General features: G+C 64.7%; 3 protein-coding genes across 3 annotated transcripts; all 3 read right to left on the reverse strand.

Moving 5' to 3' along the window:
- Positions 1 to 444: 444 nt before the first annotated feature.
- Positions 445 to 3,039, reverse strand: LRRC26 (leucine rich repeat containing 26). Its single transcript, XM_013182768.3, has 2 exons — positions 2,306 to 3,039; positions 445 to 1,468 (listed from the first exon to the last, which is right to left on the reverse strand). The coding sequence occupies exons 1-2, from the start codon at positions 3,012 to 3,014 to the stop codon at positions 1,209 to 1,211; spliced, it is 969 nt and encodes a 322-aa protein (XP_013038222.2). The 5' UTR covers positions 3,015 to 3,039; the 3' UTR covers positions 445 to 1,208.
- Positions 3,040 to 6,501: 3,462 nt separating this feature from the next.
- Positions 6,502 to 7,008, reverse strand: RNF224 (ring finger protein 224). The gene has a single exon (XM_048056510.2). It carries the CDS (start codon positions 7,006 to 7,008, stop codon positions 6,502 to 6,504), a length of 507 nt encoding a protein of 168 aa, XP_047912467.1.
- A 4,848-nt stretch (positions 7,009 to 11,856) lies between these two features.
- On the reverse strand, positions 11,857 to 13,787 carry LOC125181928 (uncharacterized). Its single transcript, XM_066980731.1, has 2 exons — positions 13,685 to 13,787; positions 11,857 to 13,245 (listed from the first exon to the last, which is right to left on the reverse strand). Exon 2 carries the CDS (start codon positions 13,204 to 13,206, stop codon positions 12,820 to 12,822), a length of 387 nt encoding a protein of 128 aa, XP_066836832.1. The 5' UTR covers positions 13,207 to 13,245; positions 13,685 to 13,787; the 3' UTR covers positions 11,857 to 12,819.
- Positions 13,788 to 23,868: the final 10,081 nt, after the last annotated feature.

The raw sequence follows: 23,868 nt of genomic DNA on the forward strand, positions 1-23,868 counted from the left end.
CGCACCCTCCATCCAGAGGAAAACTGGGGTGAGGCTGCTGAGGACGTTTCCCTGGCCACTCCTGCTTGGTGGCAGCAGCCGTCACCTCGCTGTGCCACCGGCTCCTGCAGGACCCCCCCCACCGCTCCCACGTGCTCCATGTGTGGATGAGCAGAGTGATGGGCACAGCAGCACCCCCAGTGCCCATCCCCATCCCCTCCAAGGCTTTTCCTTTGTGATGCCCAGTCTGTGGCCACGATGACTTCTTCAGCTTTGAGCCCCCGGGCAGGACAACTGTCCCCCTGGGAGGAGCAGGCAGGGGCAGCAGGGCTCAGGGGATGACGGAGGATGACAGGCAAGGCCCTGGCTCCACATGGGAAGCCCAGGCCTTCTTGAGTAGGCCCACATGCACACTGGGCTGTTCTCTGTCTTGGAAATAAAGATGAGAGCAAGTCACAACAGAGGTGACGATTTATTCTCTGCAGGGTTTATTTAACCTCCACTGAGAGCTTGCCAACGGACACATTGACCACATCCCTGGCCTGTGCCACAGCTCTTGCACAGGCAGGAGATCATTTCTATGCCACAGGAGCTAACAGGGGGAGGTTGACACCCATGGCCATCTCATTATGGCTCTTATTGCCTTGCGGTGGGTAGGAACTCGTGCCAGAAAGGACTGTTTCTCCTCCTTGGGGGTTGACCCCTTCACCCCAGCTTATACTTTCCTTTGCTGCATGGAAGCTCTGGAGTTCCCTCAAAGCACCCAGAGATCCTCAAGTGCACGAACAGGCCTATGGAGAGCTTTGGGACACAATAAAATGCCTTCTGGAGACACAGAAAAGGCACGGAGAGTCTTTGGGGCACCAAAAGGCACCCAGAGACTCACGGGGTTCACCAAAAGGCACAGGGAGGTAAACAGTGCACCCTGAAATGCACACAAGAGCCCTGGGGAGCAAAGGGGCAGGAGGGGGTGAGCCAGAGGAAAAGGGTCAGCAGTCCCCCTGGGAAGGGGCTGTGCAGGTCTGGGGGCAGCCTGAGGGAGCCTCCCGAGACAGGGAGCAGTGCTGCAGCGGGGCCGAGCTGGGGGCAGTCGGGCAGAGCTTGGGGATTCCTCAGGGCCCCAGGGAGGAGCAGAAGCACTCTGCAGGAGCAGAGCATCCGCTCACTGCTCCGCAGGGAAACCTTCACAACAGCTGGGTGCAGGCACTGCCCAGGGCTGGTGGTCCTGCTCAGTGCCCCCTGCAGAGGAGGGGTCTCCTACAGAAGCGGGGTTCCTTGCGCAGGTGCTGGTAAATGACCACGACGCAGCCCATCAGGGTGCAGAAGATGATGCTGGCCAGGAAGGAGGACAGCCCGAGGAGCAGGAAGGTGGCGTAGTGCTGGGCAGACAGTGGGGTCTTCTGGCACGGCCAGAAGGACTCGTTCCTGAAGGCCATGATCGGGTACGTGTTCAGCTGCTCCGGGAACACGCACTGGAGCGAACTCTCCTCTGGAAGAGAAAAGCAGTGGTGGTGGGCACAGGGGGCAGCTGGGTGCCAGGGACAGGAGGGACAGCAGGTCTGCGTGGGACAGAGGGGTCAGGGCAGGAGGACAGGGACTGTGGGGCCATGTTGGCCGAGATAGCCCAGGGCAGGGCACAAAGGGCACAGTGAGGGTCCAGCACTTGCGTAGGTCCTGCGCCTTGGGGAGTGGGATGGGACAGGGAGGTGGGCGCAGTGCTGGGCAGGACACGATGGGGCAGAACAGGAAGGGGCAGGCAAGGCGGTGGGGCTGGCTCCCTGGGGACAGGCATGGGCAGCAGTGAGCAGCCAGCCCGGAGATGCCACAGAAAGCCCCCCCCCAATGCAGGCAAGAGGCATGGGAGTGGGTAGCAGCAGAGGGAGAGACCCCGCTGGCGGAGCTGCTTCTCGCCAAGCCTCACGGAGGAAGAAATGCAGGATCAGACCCATTCTCCTGATGGCACTGGGGAAGGGGCTGGAGGAACTGAGTCGTGGCCAAGTCAGGGGTGATGTCCACCCCACAGGTGCCCGTTGCCCGTCACCCCTCGCCCTCCCTGTGGCAGGACTGGTGCCACTGCCGGGGACAGCGCCGGGTGCCATTACCCAGTCTGCCTCTGCAGGAAATCCCTGCTGGTGACCAGGGACCAGCCACCAGCCACTGGAGGGTGGCACCAGGGACCAGACCCAGGGACAAATCCACCCAAGTGGGGCTGTCTTCTGGGAAACCTTGCTACACCCACAGGAACCCCATCCCCGCAGACCCATGGCCTGGCAGCTGATGGGGATGATGAGCGAGGATGGAGCAGGTGGGGGCTTGGGGCACTCACCTGGCACTTTGTCCCTGTTGTGACCAAGCCAGCGCCAGAGGGGCAGGATGCTGCAGGAGCACACCCAGGGATTCCCATGCAGGAAGAGCTCGTGGAGCTGGGGCAAGGCACTCAGCACCCCAGCCCCCAGCTCCTCCAGCCTGTTGTTGCCCAGGTTGAGCGTGACCAGGCTGCCGAGGGGCAGGAAGCTCTCGGGGCTCAGCATGGCCAGGTAGTTGTTGCTGAGATCCAGCTCCTGCAGCGCCCCGAGCCCCACCAGCGCCTGCCTGTCGATCATCCCCAGGTGGTTATGGGGCAGGCTGAGCCGCAGCAGCGCTGGCAGGGAGGGGAAGGCGCGTGCCCTGAGCACGGCGATGAAGTTGTAGCCGAGCCAGAGGGTGCTGGCGTTGGTGGGCAGGCGCGGCGGCACCTCATGCAGGGCGCGCTGGCGGCAGTCCACGTCTCCTGCCCAGCAGCGGCAGGCGGTGGGGCACGCAGGTGCGGGCAGTGGGCACAGGAGGAGCAGGAGGGCCAGCACGGTGCTGGGGCCCCTCCACACGCCCATGGCTGCCCACTCACGCAGAGGGGGCTCCCCGGCCCCCAGCATCAGGGCTCCCCCCGGGGGCAGGGTGCCCAGCGCCCCACGCCTTGCCCAGTCACTTGTCCTTGCCCGGCACCCTTGGGTGCGGTGAGCGGGTGGACGCGCACGGCTCCCGGTAGCTCTGTGCATTCCCCACCGTGTGCTGTGCGGGGTGGAGCTGCACTTTTCTTAGGAAATATTTTTGCAGTGATGCCTGCCCTGGCAAGGTGTGGCTGTGCCCTCGTCCCTCCCCCTGCCAGGCGCCGCTCCAGCCAGGTAAGCAGCCAGCTCCGTCCAGCCCGCAATTAACTGCTTGTGGGCACCACAGCCTGGGGAGGTGGAAAAAAACAAACACCTCCTGGCCTCCATCATCCCCACGGGGCAACCTGCCATGCACAGAGGACCCACGGCTGCGTAGCTGGCTGGGATGGGACAAAGCTTCAGTCATGCCGTTGGCGGGTCTAATGCTGTCCCTGCCGTGCCCAGAGGTCCTTGGTGGGGAGCCCTTGGCCAGGCTCTGTTTGCCCCTGGCAGGAGACCACAAGTGAGAAGGGTTGGGATGTGACCCCCACCCGAGCAGGCATGAGGGAGGTGACTGTGCCAGGCTGCTGCCACCCGAAACTTGCTCGCCCTGGCCTTGGCGTGGCAGTGCCGGCACTGGAGGGCTCAAAGTCTGCCTCCGCCCTGTTTACACCTGCTCCTGTTTGAAAGCCCCGCAGCAGGAGCTGCAGAGGGGAGGTGCCAGCTCCCAGCACCCCCCTCCCTGTCAGGGCTCCAGGGACCCCAGGGGACCAGAGGACCTCATCCCACCCTGCCCAGTGGTAGAACAGGGATGCTCTTGTGGCTCCTTTGCCATTTGGGACTTGGGGCACGCCTGCCCCATGGCAAAGAGGCTGAGAGGCAGCAAAGCAGCGCGTGCCTGTGCCCCCAGCCAGATCCCGGATGTTCCCAGACCCAGGAGCAGGCAGACCGGTTTATTAATAGCCTCCAGAGGAGCTTTGGTTTGTTTATCTACCCTGCGGCAAACTCAGTTTGCTGCATTAATCCCCATCTGGAAATAATTCAGAGGAATCCTCCAGCCCAGCCCAGCCCCACAGGGCTGCGCAGCTCCAGCTCACCCGCAGCACCCCAGGCTGTGTGGGGACACAAATTTCAGGGTCCCAGTGCGCTCAGAGGTACTTTGTCCACTGTCGTTTTCGAAGTGCAAAAATCACCAAGGAAAAAACAAAATGCTGTGAAAAACAAAGTCATTTACAGATTTTGTGCTCAGAGAGCCCAGGAGGCTGTGAAGCATCCCAGCACCCTTCTCTCACTGCCACCCTGCTGCACACCCCACTGGCACATGGTGGGGGGGGGGGGTCCTGCACCCGAGCAGACCCAGTGTCCCCACCACTGTCCCTTCTCTCACCCCACGAAGTTCTCTGCAGGGTACCAGGCTCCTGGCACCCCCAGCAGCTTGGCCCTTTGAGGCCCTGTCACTGCCCTTTTCTCTGGGCAAGGGACACAGCACCTGCAGGTCCCCGTCCCCATGCACCTCTCCCCGTGGCGATGCCTCCCCCGGAGGAGGTTTTGGGCTCCACAGCCCAGCACAGCCCCAGGGCCAGCACCGGCCCTGAGCATCCCCTGCCCTAGCGGGGGCTGCAAGAGCGGTCCCCATGGCATGGGCAGGGGGAGGGAGTCAGGGTGCCCAGCCAGCGTGCTGAGACCATTCCCAAAAATGCAGAGGCAGAAAAACTCCAGAGCCCAGCCACTGACTGCTCCTAGCACAGCTCTCCAGCTTGCTCCTGGAGCTGAAGGGATGCAGGGGTGGTGGCACAGAGACCAGGAGCTGGGGCTGGGGGTGGGCAGCCGTGGGTCCTTGCTGCCTTCTGCCACCAAAGAGCTGGAGCCGGGTGCTGGGGTGAGCACAGAGCCTCGCCGCCAGCTCTGCCCCTTCACAGGCTCTTCCCACTGCCCCCCTGTGGAGCATTTGCAAACCGAGGAGCTGGGCAAACATCCCTTGCCAGGCGAGAGCACTTTCTTATGCCTGGCCCGAGCCCTGCAGGGCGCTGCAGCTGCCTGCGATCCAAGGATCCCGGCAGGATGGGACCCGTCTCCTCCTGGAGGAACCAGCACCAGCGCGGTGAGGCTGCAGCTCGTCCAGGAGCAGGACACTCGGTGCCTCCAGGGCTTTGCAACCCCGACACCTTGCTGGGGGGGTGGGCTCGGCTCCCACACAGCCCCTAGCACCATCCCCACCACCGCAGTTCCCCCAGGGTCCCTGTTCCCAGGGGTTGTCCCTCACAGGAGCACAGCACAGCCTCTGCTCAGGCAGGGCAGGAGGTCTCCATGCCCGAACCTGCGACAGGGACAATGAACCACTGGGCAGCAGGAAGATGGAGGGGAAGGCACCTTAGGACTCCAGGACAGCTTTTATCACATCCTCGAAGATTTTAAGTTATTGCATTTTTCCACGCAATTAAAGATTCGAGGCTGGCAGGTGCCAGCACCATGGCAGGAAGGAGCCCCCAACGCACACCATGCTCCGGCCAGCCCCCTGGGCACCCCTGCCTCTGCCCTGGGGCACCCCTGGAGCCTGCTCTGCCTGGGCACAGCTCAGGGCTCTGACTTTTTTATGGCAGGTGACACCAAGTGGCAGAACCGTGAACGGGCGCTGGGCACAGCGTGGGCACTGTGCACGCCAAGGGGACAGCTGAGCACCAGGACATGGGGGCGCGAAATCACTGCGGTGCCTGGCACGGGGATGCTGTAAGAGCTCAGGAATTGCATGGAAAATGGATGCAGAAACTGGACTCTGAGGAAGGATGGCCTCTGCAAGCCCTCTCCTCCCAACCCAAGAGCTGTATTTACATCACCCTCGTGCACCCCTGCCCCCCCCTCCTCCCCCCATTTTGCCTCTGCTAACCCATATGGTGCTGGAGCAAAACAGCTGGAGGCCAGATCAATTCAAAGAGCTGGAGCCACGAGCTGTGGTCCCCAGTGACCCTGTCTTCCTCGGTTTTAACTATTCACCTGCCCCACAAAGCCCAAATTTCTCATGCAAATGGCAAGTAGAGCAAACACTTAAAGAAAAACAATTGGACAAAGCAGGTCACTTCTCCCTGCTCTGGGGGCAGGGCTTGCCCTGGGCTAGCATGAGGCTGACTAACGAATACAACCAACAGGTGCAGCACAGCAGGTGTTTAATAGATGTGTTGGATACTCCCCGGAGCATCTCTGCATCGCTGCACTGTGCCAGGCTCCTGCACCCCCTGCCCTGGTGAAGGTGTCCCCATCACACGTCTGCATGCACAAGAAAAGCCGGGCACCAGCAAGCCCTGGGCCAGGCACCAGGGGACACCCGTGATGGTTGGACCAGGTTTTGGAGCTGTCAGGATGAAGGGTGGAAATATCCTCATCCCCTCCTATTGCACCCTAAATCCCAGCAGGATAGAGAGCAAACCCCGAGAAAGCTGAATCCCTTCCTGGGCTGCAGGGACAGCCCCACCACTACCATCCACACATGGGCCTGGGGCATGGCATGGGGTCCCCAAATTGTGAGACCCTGGGAGCTCAGCGTGTGATGCAGGATGCCGTGGCTGGCTCCACTGAACCGCACCAAGCCTGCCCGCATGCTGCTGTCCCCATGTCCCCCAACTCAGCTCTCAAAATCCGCCGTCACCCCGCAGCAGATGCATGGCCGGCAGCAACCGCGGCGTGGGAAGGGGGCCTGGGGCACCACGTCTTGGCACAGCCCCGACGGCTGCTGCGTGACCGCCGGCTCCTTGCACGAGCCCTTGGTGGCCGTGTCTGGCAGGGACCGTCCGGCCACCCGGGGCTGCTCCTTGTCAGCCTTGACGGCGAGGAAGGTGGCCAGGTCGAGGTCGAGCATGGTGACGCCGCCGCGCGGCGTGGGCGTATTTTGGCGGCACTGCGGGCAGGGGATCCAGCGCTGCTCGTTGGCGACGGCGTCCAGGCGCTTGAGGCAGGTCTGGCAGAAGGTATGGCCGCAGTACAGCCGGCGCGGCAGCCGGCCGCACAGGTCGTAGGAGGAGTAGCAGATGATGCACTCGACCCTCTGGCTGCCCCGGCTCGGTGTGCGTGAGTGCGCCTCGGTGCGTGGCCCCGTGTCCTCGGCCCGGGGGCTGCCACCGGCCTGGGACATGCTGCGAGGGGAGGGGAGGGCGGGAGGAGATGTCAGCCCCATGGCTGGGGCGGGGAGCAGGGTGTGGGGTGCCACCTCCATGTGCAGACAAAGTTCAAGGGAGATGGGGACCAGTCCCACGCAGTGGGGGCACTTGGGGGTTGCTGGAGGTATCAGGGTTCCTGCCCAGCATCTCTGCCTGCCCTGTGGCCAGCCCTGCCCCTCTGGGGTGAACCCCATCCACTGGGATGCGTTATCGCGGCGCCACCCTACACGGCTCTGCTGAATGCCCCTTCCCTCCCACAGGGGCTGGGGGCGGCCAGGCCTCATCTGCCTGCCCAGGGCTGCGGGGGCTCTGGGCCAGTGGGCACCATGGGGTGGGAAGAAGGTGGGAGCAGCAACCTGAGTGCCAGGCCATGCCATAGCCCTGCTTCGTGCCAGCCTTGGGCACCAGCCCATGGATGTCAGCAGCAGGGGGAAGGCATGCAGGCCGGTGGGGAGGGGTCCAGCATCATCTCAGGGTACCCTCCAGCACGTCTGCAACCCTCTCCAAGGGGCCACCAGGACCCCACACCTTCCCCACTGGTGACCTTGAGCATTTTGGTTGGTGTGGGCACCCACTTCTCCCCCCAACCCTGTTCCCCATCCCTACCTGGGGTACTGTCCTCCCCAGGACCTCAGGGGAGGTGGCAGAGGGGCTGCAGCATCCCGAGGGGCTGTGGCAGTCCTGGGAGCAGCATCAGGGTCCCAAGCAGCTCCCTGCCAGGTCCCAGCGGCCGCGGGTGGCTGTGCGGTGGGAAGGGGCTCACCTTTCAGGGGCAGGCATGCTATCGGATCCGCTGCTGGGAAGCCAAGCCTGGGAGATTGAGTTACAAGTGCCTGGATAACAAAGACCGCCGAAATTGAAGCCCTGCCTCCCTCCCTGGGAGCGTTCATTAGCCACCCGCTCTGCCCCATTAGCAGAAGGCTCCGTCCCTGCGAGGTCGGGCGTCACCGTGTGTGGACATCGGCTGTGCCTGGGCAGCAGCGGCGGACACCTCCCCGTCCTCAGCCACCACATTTGGGCAGATGTTGGCCAGCAGAAGCCTGACTGCTCCGCAGACTCCCTGGGACATGCACAGCCAGCACATCCCCAGGTGGCCCGGGCTGCGGGGACGGCTGTGACTCACGGGTGAGGACACCAAGGGTCCAGGCTCGGGCCAGCTGGGGCTGCCAGGGGGGCACCCAGGCTGCAGCCTGCTGCATGGCTCCGAGGGGGCAGCACCCACACGTGGGGCGGTGCAGGGGGACGGGGACCCTGTTCTGTGCCTTGGGGGTGACAGCTGCGAGAGGAAAACCAGCTGGGGTGTGAGGAGGGCTGGAGCTGGGGCAGGTGGGGGAAGGAGTGGGGCACCCGAGCTGTCCTCGACCTCCAGTGCCTTGCTGACCGTGGGAACGGGGGCAAAGGCAGCACGGCACAGCACAGCACAGCTCTTTGCTGGTGGCAGCAGCTCGGAGGGGCTTGGTGCCTGCAGGCTGACGGGGAGCAGGGTGACACTGCGGCCCAGCTTCTCCAGGAAAGCCACCAAATCCACATCCATGCCCTGTTCCTGCTCTTCCTCCTGGGGCTGCAGAATCTGGTATCAGGGTCCTCGGCTCTGCTGGGGACAATGCTCATCACTGGATAATGCTGGGGAGATCCCGGCACCCCCCCGGTGACACTCGCAAGGTCTGTGCTGATGCACGACCCAGGGGCGGCGGCAGGGCAGTCCCCGCAGCACCAGCCCCTGCACGACCCTGGGGCCAGCAGCGGTGCCACAGCCCCAGCAGGGAGGGTGCTCAGAGCAGGGAAAGAGGCTTTGGGGGGACGAAGCCAAGATCCTGGAGGAGAAATGCCCGGGCCGGAGCGCTCAGCACTTCTGCCTGCGAGCAGGAGAGGGCAGCAGGCAGCAGCGCAGGCAGGAGCAGGGTGCCACGCTGTCCCCACGCTGTCCCCACGCTGTCCCCACGCTGCTGGGGCTCTTGGCAGAAAGAGACAGGGGTTTGGGGCCGGACACCGAGTGCCTCACCGGGACTCTGCAGAAAAGCTCAACCCTGACCCTGTGCAGGGCAGCAGAGCTGGCAGCACAGCAGCTTCGGGCTCGCTGTCTCGACTTGCTCCATCACAGCAGCACCCGGTAGGTGGGGCCCCGCTGCCAGGGACCTGGGGCAGGACATGGGGTGGCACAAGGTACCCAGGGGACCCTGCAGGCCGGCAGCATCTGTCCCCATGCGTGCTGGGGCAGGGCTGGGCACAGAGATGGCACTATGAGCTCCATCCCAGTCCTGTGTGTCCAGGGATATCCATGCATCCGGATGCCTCTGGATGTCCCGCATGTCCCAGAGCCGGCAACAAGTCACTCTCCTGTCCAAAGCACCATCACGGCCCAGCTCACTGGCCAGGCAGTAATGTGTGCAACCCAACAGGCATCACTTGGGTCGTACAAAGTTAGACTCAAAACCACTACATACATGTCAGGGTGGGCTTGGCTCTGTGCACAGCCAGGGTACCCATGGCACTGCCTGGTGAGGAAGGGTAGGAAGGGGCAGGGAGCCATGGACCTGGCACAGGAACCTCCTGAGGTTCCCCAGGGAGAGAGGTGCAGGGTCCTTCCCTCCCCCCGGGGAGGAACAGCCCCGGCCCCAGGACGTGCTGGGGGCACCCAGCTGGAAGCAGCCTGGCCAGAAGGGCCCTGCTGGGCACCAAGCTGACCGTGCGGCGGCAACCGGCCCTCCCTCGGGGCAAAGAAGGCAGGAAATGGCGCCCTGGGCTGCATTAGGGAAAATAATACCAGCAGGTGGGGGGAGGTGATCCTTCCCCTCTTTCAGCACTGCTGAGGCCACCCCCTGAGGGCTCCCCAGAACAAGAGACCCGGAGCGAGTCCCCTGAAGGGCCACGGAGACGAGCAAAGGCCTGGAGCCCCTCTGCTGTGAGGAGAGGCCGAGAGAGCTGGGACTGCTCAGCCTGGGGAAGGGGGGGCTCCGGGGGGATCTCATCAGTGCCTAGAAATGCTTGGAGGGAGACCACAGAGGACAGAGGCAGGCTCTCATCAGTGGTGCCCAGTGCCAGGACAAGAGGCAATGGGCACAACCTGGAGCACAGGAGGCTCCCTCTGAGCACCAGGCAGCCCTTCTGTGCCGTGCAGGTGACAGGGCACTGGCACAGGCTGCCCAGAGAGGTTGTGGAGTCCCCTCCTTGGAGATCTTCAGGGCCCTCCTGCTGGGCACCCTGCTCTGGGAGACCCTGCTGGGGCAGGGCTTGGACCAGAGGGACCCAGAGGTGCCTCCAGCCTCAGCCGTGCTGTGATTTTGTGAAACTGGGACACATGGGACCAGCAGGCAGGGCTAGGTTGGGGTGGGGGAAGCCCTTGGGTGGGATGGGCACAGCGAGTGGCATTGCTGCCTGAAACCAGCTTGGCTCCACCTGCCCTGCAGAAACAGGCAAATCTGGACGTAGGGGAAGGCGTAGCTGCAATCAGCAACAACAAGAGGGTAGGAAAAGTGTTTTTCTGTTCCCAGGGCTCTGCTACAACCCTGGGACCTGCAAGAACCTTTGGTACAGCAGGGCAGGGAGAGGCACCATAAGGAGGGTGCAAAGGTCTGGTCCCGATGAGCCAGCGCTGTGCATCACCACCGACACCCCACCCGCAGGAGACAGCAGCCACCCAGCACCGCCCTGCACACAGCTCAGCACCCCACGGACATGGGCAGTGCCCGCAGGACCCTGCACGAGCATCGCCCAGAGCCCTGCGTGTCCCTGCTGGGGTCTGCCCCCACCGTGCCCTCCCTGTCCCCCCTGCTCCCCGCCAGCCTTGCCGCTGCCTCCGGTTTAATCATTGCCTGGGGGCTGGCAAGGAGCGCTGTTTGCTGCCATCCCAAGGTTATGCGGAGCGAAGGGCGGTGGTGACACCGGGTGCTGCCGGCGGGTGCTGTGCCCTGCCCAGCACATCCCCACGTCACACCCACGGGCACCAGTTTCAGCCAGGGCCATGTGCCACCGCCTCGCCACTGCGTCCCTGCCCAGCCCGCGCTGAGGGTGGGCTCCGAAGTGGGGAAGGGCATCTGGCATTTGGGACAGGGAGCCCACAAAAGCAAACACGGGGTGAATCAGCTCGTCTCTGTGTCAGCACTGACAGCGCTCCAGGCAGGGCGGACAAGAGAGCTCCTTGTGCAGGACAGGCTGCGTGGGGCTGCGTCCCTGCCAGCGTCCCCCTGCCAGAGGAAACCCCCCCCCCCCCCCCGCCAGCCGCCAGCACGGGACCTGGGCCAGGTGGAGGAGCCGAACTCCTGCACCCCTGCCAAGCCTCTGCCTCCCTGGCCCAGAAGGTCTCAGGGGCTGCAGGAACCCCAAGGGGTGGTGGAAATCCCAAGGGGTGGGTGGGCTCCTGGTGCTGGTGGGTTCCCAGTGCCGGTGGGATCCCCAGGGGTTGCAGGCAGCGCGGGCAGTGGCACAAAGCCCCCCCAGCACCCACCTGCCCCAGCCAGGAGCCCACCCCTTCCCCAGCCCCCCGCAAAGCCAGGCGCTCTCCTTCCAAGGGACAGGAGGGACAGCATCCAGCTTGGCAGGGTCAGGCCGAGCCCCAGCCCGCGTCCCCAGGCTGGCAGCACCGTGCTGTACTGGCAATGCCTGGGCGAGGGGATGCTGGAGGGGGCTGGCAGCAGCAAGATGGGGAGCTCGAGGCCCCTGGTGCTGCTGCAGTCAGCAGTGAAGGAGTTAAGCCCAGTTTTGGGGAAGAGAGCGCCGGGTGCCCCCCACAGCACAATACAATGCACAGCCCTGCTGGAGAGGCAAGAAGTAACTCAGGAATCCCGGAAAACCCGGGCCAGAGGGAAGAGGCGTACCTTGGCAGGGCAGGAGAGGGCAGTAACTTTATTTGTGGCACGCTGAAGTCATCTGCTCACACCCGCGCTCTTTCCAAGCCCCTGCAGACGAGGCCATTCCCGCGGCCGCCGCGGTTGCTTACGCAGCTGCCGCTTGGCAGCGCGACGGCCGGGGGACGCCAGCACAACGGCCGGCTTGTTCCAGCCCCGCTGCGCCAGCCCCAGCCCAAAACCGAGTCCAGAGCCACCCCAGCTCGCTGCGAAGAGGCCAGCGGGCTCCACGCTCGCTTTTCTCAGTGCCTGGGGGTTGCAGAAAGCCGAGGATGGGGATCGGCGTTGGCACGGGGGGGCCCGCACACCCCGACTGCATGGGACTGGGGGGGGTCCTGGCATCCTGACAGCAGGCCCCCAAATGCCACGCCATCAGGTGCTGCCCTGGAGTGCTGCCTGGCACCCTGACACGCTTTGTCTGTCTGTCCTTCCTGTCTCCTTCCCTCCGTCTGGCGGGCAGTGTGGCGAGGAGGAGCGGCACCCACCCAGAGCTCGGCGCAGGGCGTGCGGCAGCCCCGTGACACTGCATGGGGGCACTGCTCGAGGAGGGGAGGGGTCCCCGTCCCAGCCGGGGACGTGTCCCTGACCCTTCTCCATGGGTTTCCCAGCAAGGGTGGACCGGCCAGCTCAGTGTGCAGGATCGCAGGCTGCTCCAGTCCCAACGTAGGCACTCCTCGGAGGCATCTGTGTCGGCACGCATCATCCCCAGGGTGCCTGGGCCTCCGTGGGGTGGGGGGGACCCGTCCTTATCCCCCACACCCCACTCTGGGCTCCAGGGAGCTAGCAGGCACCCATCACCGGTGTAGCTGGTGGCAGAGCTCATGGGTGAAAACCAGAGGTGAGTCCAGCCGGTGCCACCTCCCAGCTGCCAGAGCAGGTGATGGGGCAGCTCCCCGGGGTGCCCGGGCTGGGCGCCCCCCCCAGCATGTCCCGCGCGTCCCCTTAGGAGATGACACAGCAACACTTTCTGCAGCAGGGGCAGCACTTGCGGCAGCAGTTCCTCCCACCAGCCTCGTGGCCTTTGGGTGGCTTGTCCAGGGTGACGGTGTAGAAGGAGTCAGGTGAATCCCCATTGGGCATCTTCATGCTGGCATAGGGGTTGTAGGGCCGGGACTGCGACTTCCCCGTGGAAATGGTCTGGTTGTCACAGCTGCCGGCGCGGTCTGCCTGCTCCTCTGTGCTGTACACAGGCACGACGGCGGGGTTGGCGATCACGGTGGGCGAAGCAGGCTCTTCCTTCAGGTAGTGAGTGATGAAACTCTGCTGGAACTGGGACCGCGGGATGTTCACGCTGGCGTAGGGGTTCTCCAGGGTGACACCGCGATCCATGTCCCCGTCCCTGCTGGCTGGCAGCGCTCTCCCCACCTCCTGTGAGAGATGGACCCCATGAAGCTAAGCCATGGGGGGACCATGGGGTGGCCCCACTAGTTTGGGAGCAGGGTGCCGAGCTGTGCTCACCCCTCCCTGGCAGCCCCACAGGACCCAACAAGCGACCCGTACGTGTGGCCCTGCAGCAAAGCCGGGCAGGGGCCGGGGGCAGGCGGGGTGCTGGGGCTGTGGGTGGTGCAGGAGCTTCTGGGGGGAGCAAACCTGGGAGGAAGGGGGGCACCGGAGGGAGGGGAGCAGGGGAAGGACAGGAGCCGGGGGGGGGGAGTGAGGGGACTGGACGGGGCGGGGGGGGGGAAGAACCGGGGCGGGGGGACTGGGGCAGGGGACGGGGGAGCACAGCGGGGCGCGGGGACGGGGAAGGGGCGGCGGGGCAGGGGCAGGGGCTGCGGGGGGCTCCCGGGGGGCTCCCGGCACTCACCGAGCCGCGCGGCTCCGGCCGGCTGCGGGGCGGCTCTGCCCCGGCTGCGTTTCCTCCTGCGGCGGCGGGGCTCGGCTCGGCTCGGCTCGGCACGGCCCGCCCCGGCCCGCCCCGCCCGGCCCCGGGCAGGGACAGGGGCAGTGCCGGGGGGGCACCGCGCTCCGTGTGCCCTGCGGGGGGGCACCGGGCGCTGGGCACCGGGCACCGCCTGGGCAGCGGGCAGGGGACACCGCGCACCTGAACCCCCGGCACCCCCAGCCCACCCCCCCGCCAGGCTCCCGCTGCCCCCAGGCCCCCCCACACCCAGGTCCGTGCAGCCCAGGGGTCCCGCAGCCCCTGCCTGGCTGCGTCCCACCTGCCCAGTGCAGATCCAGCCCCTGACACCCCGATGCCAGGTCCCCAGTGGGGTGTCCCGTCCCCCCCCTCCCCGCCTGGACCCCAGGCAGCGAGAGGGGCACAAACCGGGGGGGCTGGACCAGAGCCCCCAGCCTGGGCCTGGGCATCAGCTGGGGACGCCGCAGCTCTGCGGTGCGATGTTGGCTGTTGTGGGAGCCGGGGCCAAGAGGGAAGATGCGGATTTGGGGCACCCTCCACCTGAGAGCAGGCAGGGGAGCCCCCGTGCGAGCCCCAGCCCCAGCCCTGCTCTAGGGTGAGACTTTTCAGAAGATGCCAAATGAAAACCCAGCCCAGAAGCCAAGCGCCGTTGCCTTGGGGCCCTGATCCTGCCATATTCTCACTGCCACAAAGCCGGTGTCCCTGTCCCCCCGGCCACCCGCCGTGCCCTGGGAGGGGCCCTGGGCTGCAGGCAGGGCAGCGCTGCCCCCAGGCCCCCGGGGCTCCTTGTGTCCCAGCAGCAGCACCAGCGTGGGGACATGTCACGGGGACGTGGCACCACCACAGCTTCCCTGCTCTGCTCGGCGCACCGTGTCCCTGCTGCCAGGTGCTTGGGGCAGGGGGGGTCCGCAGGGGACCCTGCCTGTCCCCAGGCCAGGGGCGCAGCTCCCGGCCCGCAGCCGAGCGGTGGCCGAGCACCCGTGGGGTGGGACGGGGCCACCGGGGGTCCCCAGCTCCGTGTCCCTGCCGCGTGATGTTGCCGCGGCCACCGCGGGGACCCGCGCCCTTCCTGCCACCCGATCGGCCCGTGCCGAGCCCCGGCCTCCTCGCACGGTGCTGGCCGGGGCCGTGCCCGTGGGGCTGGGGCACGGGGCCCCCCCGCCGCAGCCGAACCCTCGGGGACCCGAATTACGTTTCCCACAGCACTTTGCAAGGGGAGCCGCCCCCTCCCGCGGCTCTGCGGGACCGCGTTACGCTTCCCAACCGGCTCCGCCGGGGGGAGCCGCGCAGAAGAGCCCCGCAGCGAGGGGCTGGGGCCGCCCGGGTGAGTGGGGGCGCGGGGCCGGCGGGGGGAGGCGGGGCCGGCACTGGCAGCGCGGTCCCCAGGGGGTGCGGGGTCTGGGATCGGCTTCGGCAGAGCCTCCCCCGGCCGGCTCCGTGCCTCAGTTTCCCCAAGCCCGGGCACCGGGAGGAGCGCGCCCCGCGCACCCGGCCCTCGGGCCCCGGGGGGGGGGGGGGAATCGCGCTCCCGTGGCAGGAGGGCAGGAGCTGCCGGACCCCCCCCCCCGGCCCCTCCGCCCCCGGCTGCCCGTCCCGGCTTGAGCTGTGTCCCCAGAGAAAAACGGCTGGATTTTTTTTTTTTTTTAAGATGGAGGGAGGCTTTAAAAATAAAGTATAAAATAATAATAAAAAAAAGAAAAAGGCAGCGCCCCGGGAAGAAAAGCCCGGCCCGACCCGCGTGTCGCTGCCCGCCCGGGCGGTGTCGCTGTGGCTCCTCCGGGGCCCGCCCCACGCGCGGCCGCGCTCACGGGTGGGCTCCGCTCCCGGCACCCGCTGCCCGGGCCCCCCCGTCCTTCCTCGCCCAGGGGGTCTCAGAAGCTGCAGGCGCCTCGGAGGTTTGGGGGCAGGGTTCCGGGGAGGTTTTATGGTGGGTTTGGGCGCCGCCGCCCCGCTGTGCCGCCGTGGCCCCCGCAGCACCCGGGGGGGACCCGGCGGGGGCTGCCCTGTGTCCAGCCCGCACATCTCGCTGCGCGCAGCCTCCGGCGCCTGCCGGGCCGAGCTGTTTGCGGCCTCGTCTCTGGAAGCCCCTTCCTGCCCCGGTTGCTGCTCTCCTCCTCCAAAACTCCTCCTTTCCAGCCTCCGTTTACGGATGGCCAGTTTGATCTTGTGCCAACGGTGGCTTTATTAACTGCAGGCAAAGCTGGAAGGGTCCCCAGCAAGATGAGGGCTTCGGGCTTCTGCAGCAAGTGGGGGGCGAGGCTGGGGCATGCTGGCCCCAAGAGGGACAAAGATCCCCCAGTTCAGCCCAATGCTGTTGCCCCGGGAAGCTGAGCCCCCTTGGCTGCATAGAGATGGGCAGGGGCTGCGTCCCCAGCCCCGGCAGCGTCCCCAGAACATCGCCGTGGTTTGCCCTGGTCACACCACCTCCAAAATCCTTGCGTGTTCTTGTGCACAGACATGTCCACGATGGTAGTATAGCTCCAGGATGGGTTGGTTGGGATTGGGGTTAATCTGGGTCCCGTTGCAGGGAAAAGGAACAGGAGCAGCTACAACATCTGTGGACCCTACAGGATCCGTACTAGACCAAGGTGGCCACCAAGGCAACTCGTTTCTGCCTGTGAGTACTTGGTCTGCTGCCTAAAGCCAAAGCATCCCAGAGCCTGATGGATTCAGGGTCACAGCAGCATCACCCCTTCCTCCCCAAAGCTTTCCAGCCCCATGCCGTCTTCAGGAGCTTCAACCCCCTTCTGCCACATCTCAAGCACCGCGGCTGGGGAGCCCTGGCCCAGCCTCAGCACAGGGCTGGAGGCACCAAGGAGGGCTGGGCTGGGCAGGGTGTGTGCAGACCCAGTGCTCCACGTTGATGCATTTTATCTGAGATACTTGGAGGTGAAAAACTCCCTCAAAGGGACGTGGGGATGAGCAGAAAGGCCTCTGCTCCCCACGGTGCTCCTTCTGTGGTGGAGGACCACGGGCCATTGTAGGGTGCAGCCATCCTCAGTGGTGAAGCATCTGCTGTGCCAGTTTCTCCTTGTTTTCAGCACAGGGAAGATTACAGAGCCGTGGGTTTGTCTGCCGTGATAACACAGCCTGGTGCTGCACTGGTGTTTGCCTGTGGGATGTTTGTGCTTCACTGCGAGGTCAGATAGGGACTGGAGGGGACGGTTCCTCCTCCCCTGTGCTCTTCTGACTTGTGCCATTTCAGGCCGCTGTCCCCAGCTTTTAAATATTAAACCTGTCCTCGTGGCGTCGGGACCGAGGCGTACCTTGTGATAAGACATGGAGCGCTCTGTGCTGCCTTTGCCTCTCTCTGGGGCTCTGTTCAGGGTGCAGGGTGAAGGCAGGGGCTCAGACCATTTCCCTGCGACCTGGGGATTTTACTCCTCAACACCTCCCTTATTTACCCCATTTCTGTATCCTCGTCATGGGGCTGTGCTCCCCCGTGAGGTTGCTGCTACCTGGAAGCAGCAGGGCTGAAGTCCTGAGCCATCCCAGGGCTTGCTCATCCTCTCGGAGGCTTTTTGTCCCAGCTCTGCCCCAGGGGCTTCACCCTGTCCCGGTGGGTCTGGGGGGTCCATAGGAGGTTACAGCTGCTCTTGCTTTCTTCTGGCAGATGCTGGGGACCTGGCAGAGGAGGAGGTGGAGGCTGCGGTGCACCGGGGGACCACATGGACACACTGCTGGGGACAGAGCAGGGTGACAGCAACAACCCCTTGCCACCCTGGAACCTCAGGGGCAGCGGAGAGAGCCCTTATCCCTGAAGCACTCCCATGGCAGAGAGCCCTATAAATGCCAAGGCACAGGAGGGGCTTTGTGCCCCACACCAGCTCAGACACTGCGGACCCCCACGGGTCAGTGACCCAGCGGGACCCTCCTCTGGCACCGGAGAAATCGGGCACCTCGGGAACGGGGGTTTGTGTGCAACAGGGCGGGGACGGGGGATACACCCAGGAGAGGGAGGTTGGCATCACAGGCTGTCATCAGCACGTGCTAAGGTTAAATCGACGGGACCACTTGCCCTGGGTGCTCGTGCTTTGCCCTGGGACCTCCTCCCGTCCCCATCCATCACTGGGAGCATCACGGCGTTGGTCACACCTGTGCTCAGGGCCGGCAGGGTGGACAGGACAGACACCCCTGCACCAGGCGGGCGTGCTGCCCCCACTGCACCCTGATGGCAGGAGGGGGCTCGGGGCTCACCTGTCCCTGGCAGGGGACGACGGGCACCGGCCCTGGGAGTCCTGCACTGACCCTGGTGGAAGCAAACCAGTCCTTCAGCCACAGTGTGTTCCCCGGGAGGGCGCTACAAGGGGGTGAAAGCCCGAATCTGTCCTTTGCAGCATTCAACAGCATCATTCCCTTTTCCTGTCCTCAAAATTGGTCCATCCTGCGGCAGCCACAGGCTGTGGCAGAATCCTTCAGCGTTTGTCTGGCCAGTGCCAGGCACAGGGCAGACCCGCAGCCAGGGCGAGCCACCACTGGCCCTGGAGCTGCAGCCATGCGTCTGGAGTCTGATGTTCAAATATTTAATTTGTTCACAGTATACAACTCTGAACTGAGCTAGGAGAGCCGTGTCTGGGTCCCTTGGTGGCAGATAAGCTGGACCGAGGTTGTGGCTGGGCTGGCAGCCGGTGGTTGCTTAGGAACTGCACTTGCAGCAAGCAAATGAGCGAGGCGAAATAATGCCTAGCTGTTTGTCGCTTCAAAGCAGCCTCGTTTCCCGCAGTTGTCTGTGGGGAAAAGAATTTCAGCAGAAAAATGCAACTGGAAGGTAGGAGCCACCTGAGACGTGGCCTGTTTGGGGTGAGGTGTTGGGGAGAGAGGCCCCCTAAAGATGTCACGGCACTCACAAAGATGCTCCGACTCCGTGCATGCTTTCTCCAGCATGCAACGATGCAGCAAGCAGTTTGAGGGGAGAAAAAGCCACAGCTGGCAGGGCCAAAGTTCAAAAACCTGGGGCTGAACAAAGTGAGGAAGCTCAAGGGCAACCCAAAAAAGCAGGCAGAGCCGTGGAAGGGGGCCATGCACCGTGTTCCCAGCAGGGTCCTGATGTCCCCATTGGGCAGCCAACAGCTGGTCTGGAGCCTGCGGGTGCTGCAAGGACAGAAGTGTCCCCGGCCGGGGGACATGCAGGGCATGGCTCCACCGACAGCCACCCACCGCCTGCCAGCCCCGGCGGGCGCAGGACGGGGTCTTTCATGCCGCCGTTCTGCCCATGTCACAAAGCGCTGGTCTCAGCATCTCCCGCAGTTCCAGCCCCAAAAAGGTCTCCGTGGCCATGGCAGAGCACTCGCAGTGCCCAGTCCTGTGTGACCAACCATGAGCCTGCCAGGATTTTTTGACTGATACCAGCGACCTCAGAGGATGCCTCAACTCGAGCCTCGAGGACCTTCACTCAACATTTATTTTGTTAGCCCCAGAAGGTCCTGCTGCAGAGACAGGCATTTCTGACCCGAGGTTCTCCAGGACCCAACGTGGCACCGACAGCCGTGTCCGTCGAGTGTTTCCCTCCTGCTCCCGCGGCCACGCAGTGCCACGGCACGGGCACAGCAGGGTGACTGGGCTCCTCCCAGCCCACCCATAGCAAAGGATGATAATGGGGGGGGGGGGATTTTGAAATTGGCAATGTGCTGGGAGACGAGAGGCATAGCAAGGAGCTTCCCTTGCAAACGGTGACTTCTTGCCACTGCTTGGTGGACTGGAGACTTTTTGGAAGCTAAAGAAAGGGTGCGGGTGGCCCAGGGGTGGGAGTGGGGTGCACTGGGGGGTGGCACCTGCAAAGGGGTCGGTGCTGGTGGCGGTCAGTGGGGTGTCCAGTGAGCAGGGAGGTGCTGGGGAGGGGACTGGTGGTGCAGTAGGGTGACACAGGGAGCACAAACCAGTACACAGGGACAGAGCTGCCAGGCAAATGGGATGTGGGGGCTCATGGTGACTACAGGGGCTCTTGGTATGTCTAAAGCAGAGCCCTCAGATGCACTTGTGTCTCCTCAGGGACGGGAGCAAGCATCACCCACACCACCAGGCTGCCAAGCCCCAGCACAGCTGCTGCCCCTCGCACCCGTCAGCAGCACCAGCGCCCTGGTGGAAAAAAGCAGCGAGGTGCAAAATCCAGATCCCCCGACACAAGGCCCAGTGTCCCTACAGCCGTGCTGTCCCCAGAAAGGGCTGACAGCTCCCCAGGGCACCCAGGATCCCTCAGCAGCTCTGTCCTGCTGATGTGACATCTGAGCCACCCCACCAGCCTGGGAGCGGGGGACAGGGACACTGGGAGCAGCACAGGGGCATGCAAAACGTGCCGTGCAGACGTGGGTGCTGTGCCCTGTGCCTGTACAGCAGGTGCCGGTGCTGGGCACCCCAGCAGCTCCCCAGCTGTAACCGTGCGCCTGCAGGAGGCAGCCAGGGCCCTGCAGCGGTGTCCCTGGGACTGCGTGTGTGCAAATTCGCAGCTCCCGGCGCACTCGGTGTCCTGCAGGCTGTGCCTTGTGTGCACAGGGGTGCTCATGCCGTGGCTGCACAGCCCAAAGCTTTTGTAGATTAAGCCCTGCTCTGCCCTGCCAGGGGATGCTTGTGCTCCTCGAGGATGATGATTCAGACAGTCCACTGGCACAGCTGCGGTCGGCGTTGCAGGGGTCAGCCGTGCCTGGCTGGCTGCTGGGGTGTCCCCGGGCTCGCGCCGGCCGCAGGGACCAGGCAAGGAGCCGGCTTCCTTATCGCCCTCCCGCACTCGCCTGCCGCCCCTCTCCCCCGTGGCTCCTGGCCTGGCTCATGCGGGGGCTTGGCAGCGATGGGGGGGAAGCTCACATTGTGGCTGCCCACTGCGGCCGGGCTGCAGGAGAAAGCAAGGATTTCCTGGCCTGGAGCAAGTCCTTCCCGTCCCCTCCCTGCTGCGGGGGCTGGGGCCGGGCTGCTCCTGCTGGGCTCTGCGCAGGGAACCGGCGGCTGCCCCTGCACGGAGGCAGCAGGGATGGAGCTGGGATTTTGCCGACACCACCCTCCGGTGCCAAAATCTTTTCCCACCAGCTCTGTTCTACCACATGCACAAAGTCCCTGCTCCAAGAGGAGATCCTGGGGACGGGGTTGGTGTGGGGTGGCCTCACAGCATTGCACAGGTTTGCACCCTTGGGCAAAAGCCCATGTTGGGAAGGGTGATTCTGGCGGCAACCTCAGCACGGTGCAGGCTGGATTTGGGTCCCCTGGGCTGCGGCTACCGCTCCCCGCTCAGAGCCAGGAGCAGCTGGCAGCCCAGGATGTCTTCCAAGGCTGCTCACGCGCAGAGACACAGAAAATGGCCCTACGAGCCCCAGCTGGGGACACCTGGCTCAGCAGCTCACGTGCACGGCCACCAGCTTCCCTCCTCAAATTTCATTTCTCCTTCCAGCTGAGAAGGCGCTTCCTGTGGACAGGGGGCCAGGCCGGGATGCTGCGAGCTGCTGGAACCCACGCTGCCGCAGGTCCCCTGCACGACCCACTTTTGGTTTCGCTGCAAGTAGCCGCGCGTGGTGATGCTGTGGCTGCCTGCTTCTGCCATGCCACAGCCACAGGGAGATGTTAGAGGTTGGCTGCACCTGGAGATGTTTTTTAGGTTGTTTTCCTGATATTTTTTTCCATGAGTGGGAATCCCAAGGCCTTGGCAGGAGGGGAAGGGGTGTCACCTGTTGTCCTGACCTGGGGCACCCCCAGCATTTTGCCATTGTCCCACTAGTCCCAACCCTAGGGACAGCTTGGGGACATCACCATCCTGTCCCCAGCGAAGGTCCAGGCTGAAGCAGGGACACGGTCCCCATGGAAAGCAGCGGACCCTGCGCAGCACCCAGCTCCCAGCCAAACCCTTGGCTCCGGCTCCCTCCCCGCGGAGGTCTGTTTTCTGTCCTGCCGTCTGCTTGTCCTCCCCTGGCTCAAACAGTCCCCATTTGTTTGGCTTTTGCTGCCGGCTGGAGCCGGGGCCGCGTGCCGGGGCCGCCCGTGCACAAGGGCCCCTTGTTCACCACCGCTAGCTGGCCTTCCTCCCTCCTCACTCGCCTCTCGCCTGCTTTAGCAATTATCCCAATTAGCGGTGCCCCCTCCCTGCTGCCTGGCTCCAGCACGGCCCTCGTCCCTCCTGCTCCGTGTTGGTGGCAGCCGCCCTGCCGTGCACACAGGGCCACTGGCTGTGGGGACGTGGGCACCTGGGAGATGGCTGCCTGCTCGCAGGCTGGGAAGCAGGGGGATTTTGCAAAATTCAGGTGCCTAGAGGCCCGTGCAGGACACCAGGACTTCCTGCAGGCTCTGGATGGAGCACGAGCGTGGCTGTGCTCAGCCCTGCAGCCGCCACCCCTGCAGCATCGGCACCTCCACGTCACCTTCGTGGTGGCTTCCCGTCCTGCCCCAACCTCGGGGTGACGCCGCGGGGCCGCGGAGCGTGGGTGCAGCCCGGTGGCTTCCTGCGCACCGTGACCCGCGCGGCGCTGCTGACACCTTCCTCCCACAGCCACCGGCTTCACAAGAGCCTAGGGCAGGTGCTGGAAGTTTCCACTCACCGACGCAGGCTGGGGCCGTGGCTTCCCGCAGCAGTTCCCGGCAGGGCCCTGTGCTGGGGCCGCCTTCCCCTACAGAGCCCCGGGGGGGGCCGCGCAGGAGCACCCCCAGCAGGAGCAGAGCCGTTTATTCCTGCACTCCGGCAATGTACGTCCCCCGTGCAGGCAAAAATCCCACACCCAGTCCCTGTGGCGCGGTCCTGAGCCACAAGGGGAGCAGAGCCAGCCCCAGCCGTGGCCACCAAGTGTGGTGGCAGCGTGGGCAAGCTCCTGCCAACGGGACTGTGCAGTGGTCATGCCAGGACATGGCTTTTTGGTGGGGGCAGCAGGCAGGGCGAGCGATGCAGTGCCTGCCAGCATGGCTGCGAGCACCCCATCTCGTGCTGACAGCAGCCCCGGGCACCCAGGGTTTGAGCTTTGCAGCTCGAGCCTGCCTGTCCGCTCCCATTTACATCTGCTGTGTTTGCAAGCTCCGGGCTCACGCAGCCTGGCAGCACCGCGCTGCTGCGGAGCCTCCTCCGCAGCTCTGCCAGCCCCGGTGCTGCGTGTGTGCGTCAGGGTCCTCCAGTGACCCCGTCACACGTCTGCAGAGCCTGTTCTGCCCTGGGAGGATGGCACTCATCCTTGAGCATGCACCCAGAGCTGCACCTTCTTCCCCAGCTGTAGGACCATGACTGCTCCAGAGCATCCTGCAGGCTGTGTGGGTGCCGGGTGCTCTGCAGTGCTTACAGCCCTACCCACAGCTGCCCCCAAAATCCACGCATGCGCCTGGCAGACAGGGACATGGCTCATGGTGGTGTGGGTCTATGGATATCCCTGTTCTGCTCCCTGGGCGAGTGTTTTGGTGGCTCCCCCAGCACTCTTGGCATCCCTGTCCCCTTCCAGGTCAGATCACCAGCTTCCTGGTCTTCACATCCCCATGGCACTAGGCATGGGGCTGGCTCTGGTGGGATGGCTTGCTCCCCGCAGCCTGCATGGAGCACTGGCCTGTGGCGCCTCAAGGTCCCCAGGGCCCCTATCAGCCAGGACAGGGGAAGAGAGTGGCTGCAGGGGTCAGCCAGGGAGCTGCTTCTGCCTCTTACCCCTGCCTCTGAGCCTTGTGAGCACTCTTGCAGCCCAGGACAAGCAGGCTCTTCTGGCTGGGCTCTGCCCATTCCTCCTGGTCCCCTGCAGGAGCTGCCCGTCCTCCTGCAGCATCCCAGTACAGCTCCTGACACCATATATTTTGGCCAGGTCCTTGGAGAACGGAAGAAATTGGGGAGAGGAAAGAGGTGGTAGAAACTCCAAGGCCAGATGGTGCCCATCAGCCCTGGAGCCCCCTCCTGTGAAGTCAGGCTCTCGTCCAAAGTGATGCTGGGGAACTCCTGGAGGCTCACACCTGCCTCCAGCCCTGTGCCCCCGGCTCCCCCAGGCACCAACCCCTCCCCAGCTCTGCGAGCCGCCACGCTTCCCCCAGCCAGCCCCGTGCTGCAGCTCTCCCCGATGCACGCTCGCTCGGCTCGGCTCAGCTCAGCCCTGTTCAAACCACAGCAAAGGTGCAGGCACCCCGGGGGCCCCCGTGCACCCCTGCCCACAGAGCTGGGCGTGTGGGAAGGAGCTGCTGCAGGAGCAGCTCCTGGC

Source organism: Anser cygnoides, chromosome 20, assembly GCF_040182565.1.
Source record: "Anser cygnoides isolate HZ-2024a breed goose chromosome 20, Taihu_goose_T2T_genome, whole genome shotgun sequence".
Taxonomy (NCBI): Eukaryota; Metazoa; Chordata; class Aves; order Anseriformes; family Anatidae; genus Anser; species Anser cygnoides.

Excerpts from the sequence above, each read along its gene's own strand:
- RNF224 (XM_048056510.2), bottom strand. The coding sequence starts at position 7,008 with ATGTCCCAGGCCGGTGGCAGCCCCCGGGCCGAGGACACGGGGCCACGC.
- LOC125181928 (XM_066980731.1), bottom strand. The coding sequence starts at position 13,206 with ATGGATCGCGGTGTCACCCTGGAGAACCCCTACGCCAGCGTGAACATC.
- LRRC26 (XM_013182768.3), bottom strand. The coding sequence starts at position 3,014 with ATGCACAGAGCTACCGGGAGCCGTGCGCGTCCACCCGCTCACCGCACC. Across the intron at positions 1,469-2,305 it reads CAACAGGGACAAAGTGCCAG|AGGAGAGTTCGCTCCAGTGC; the intron begins GTGAGTGCCCCA and ends TTTCTCTTCCAG.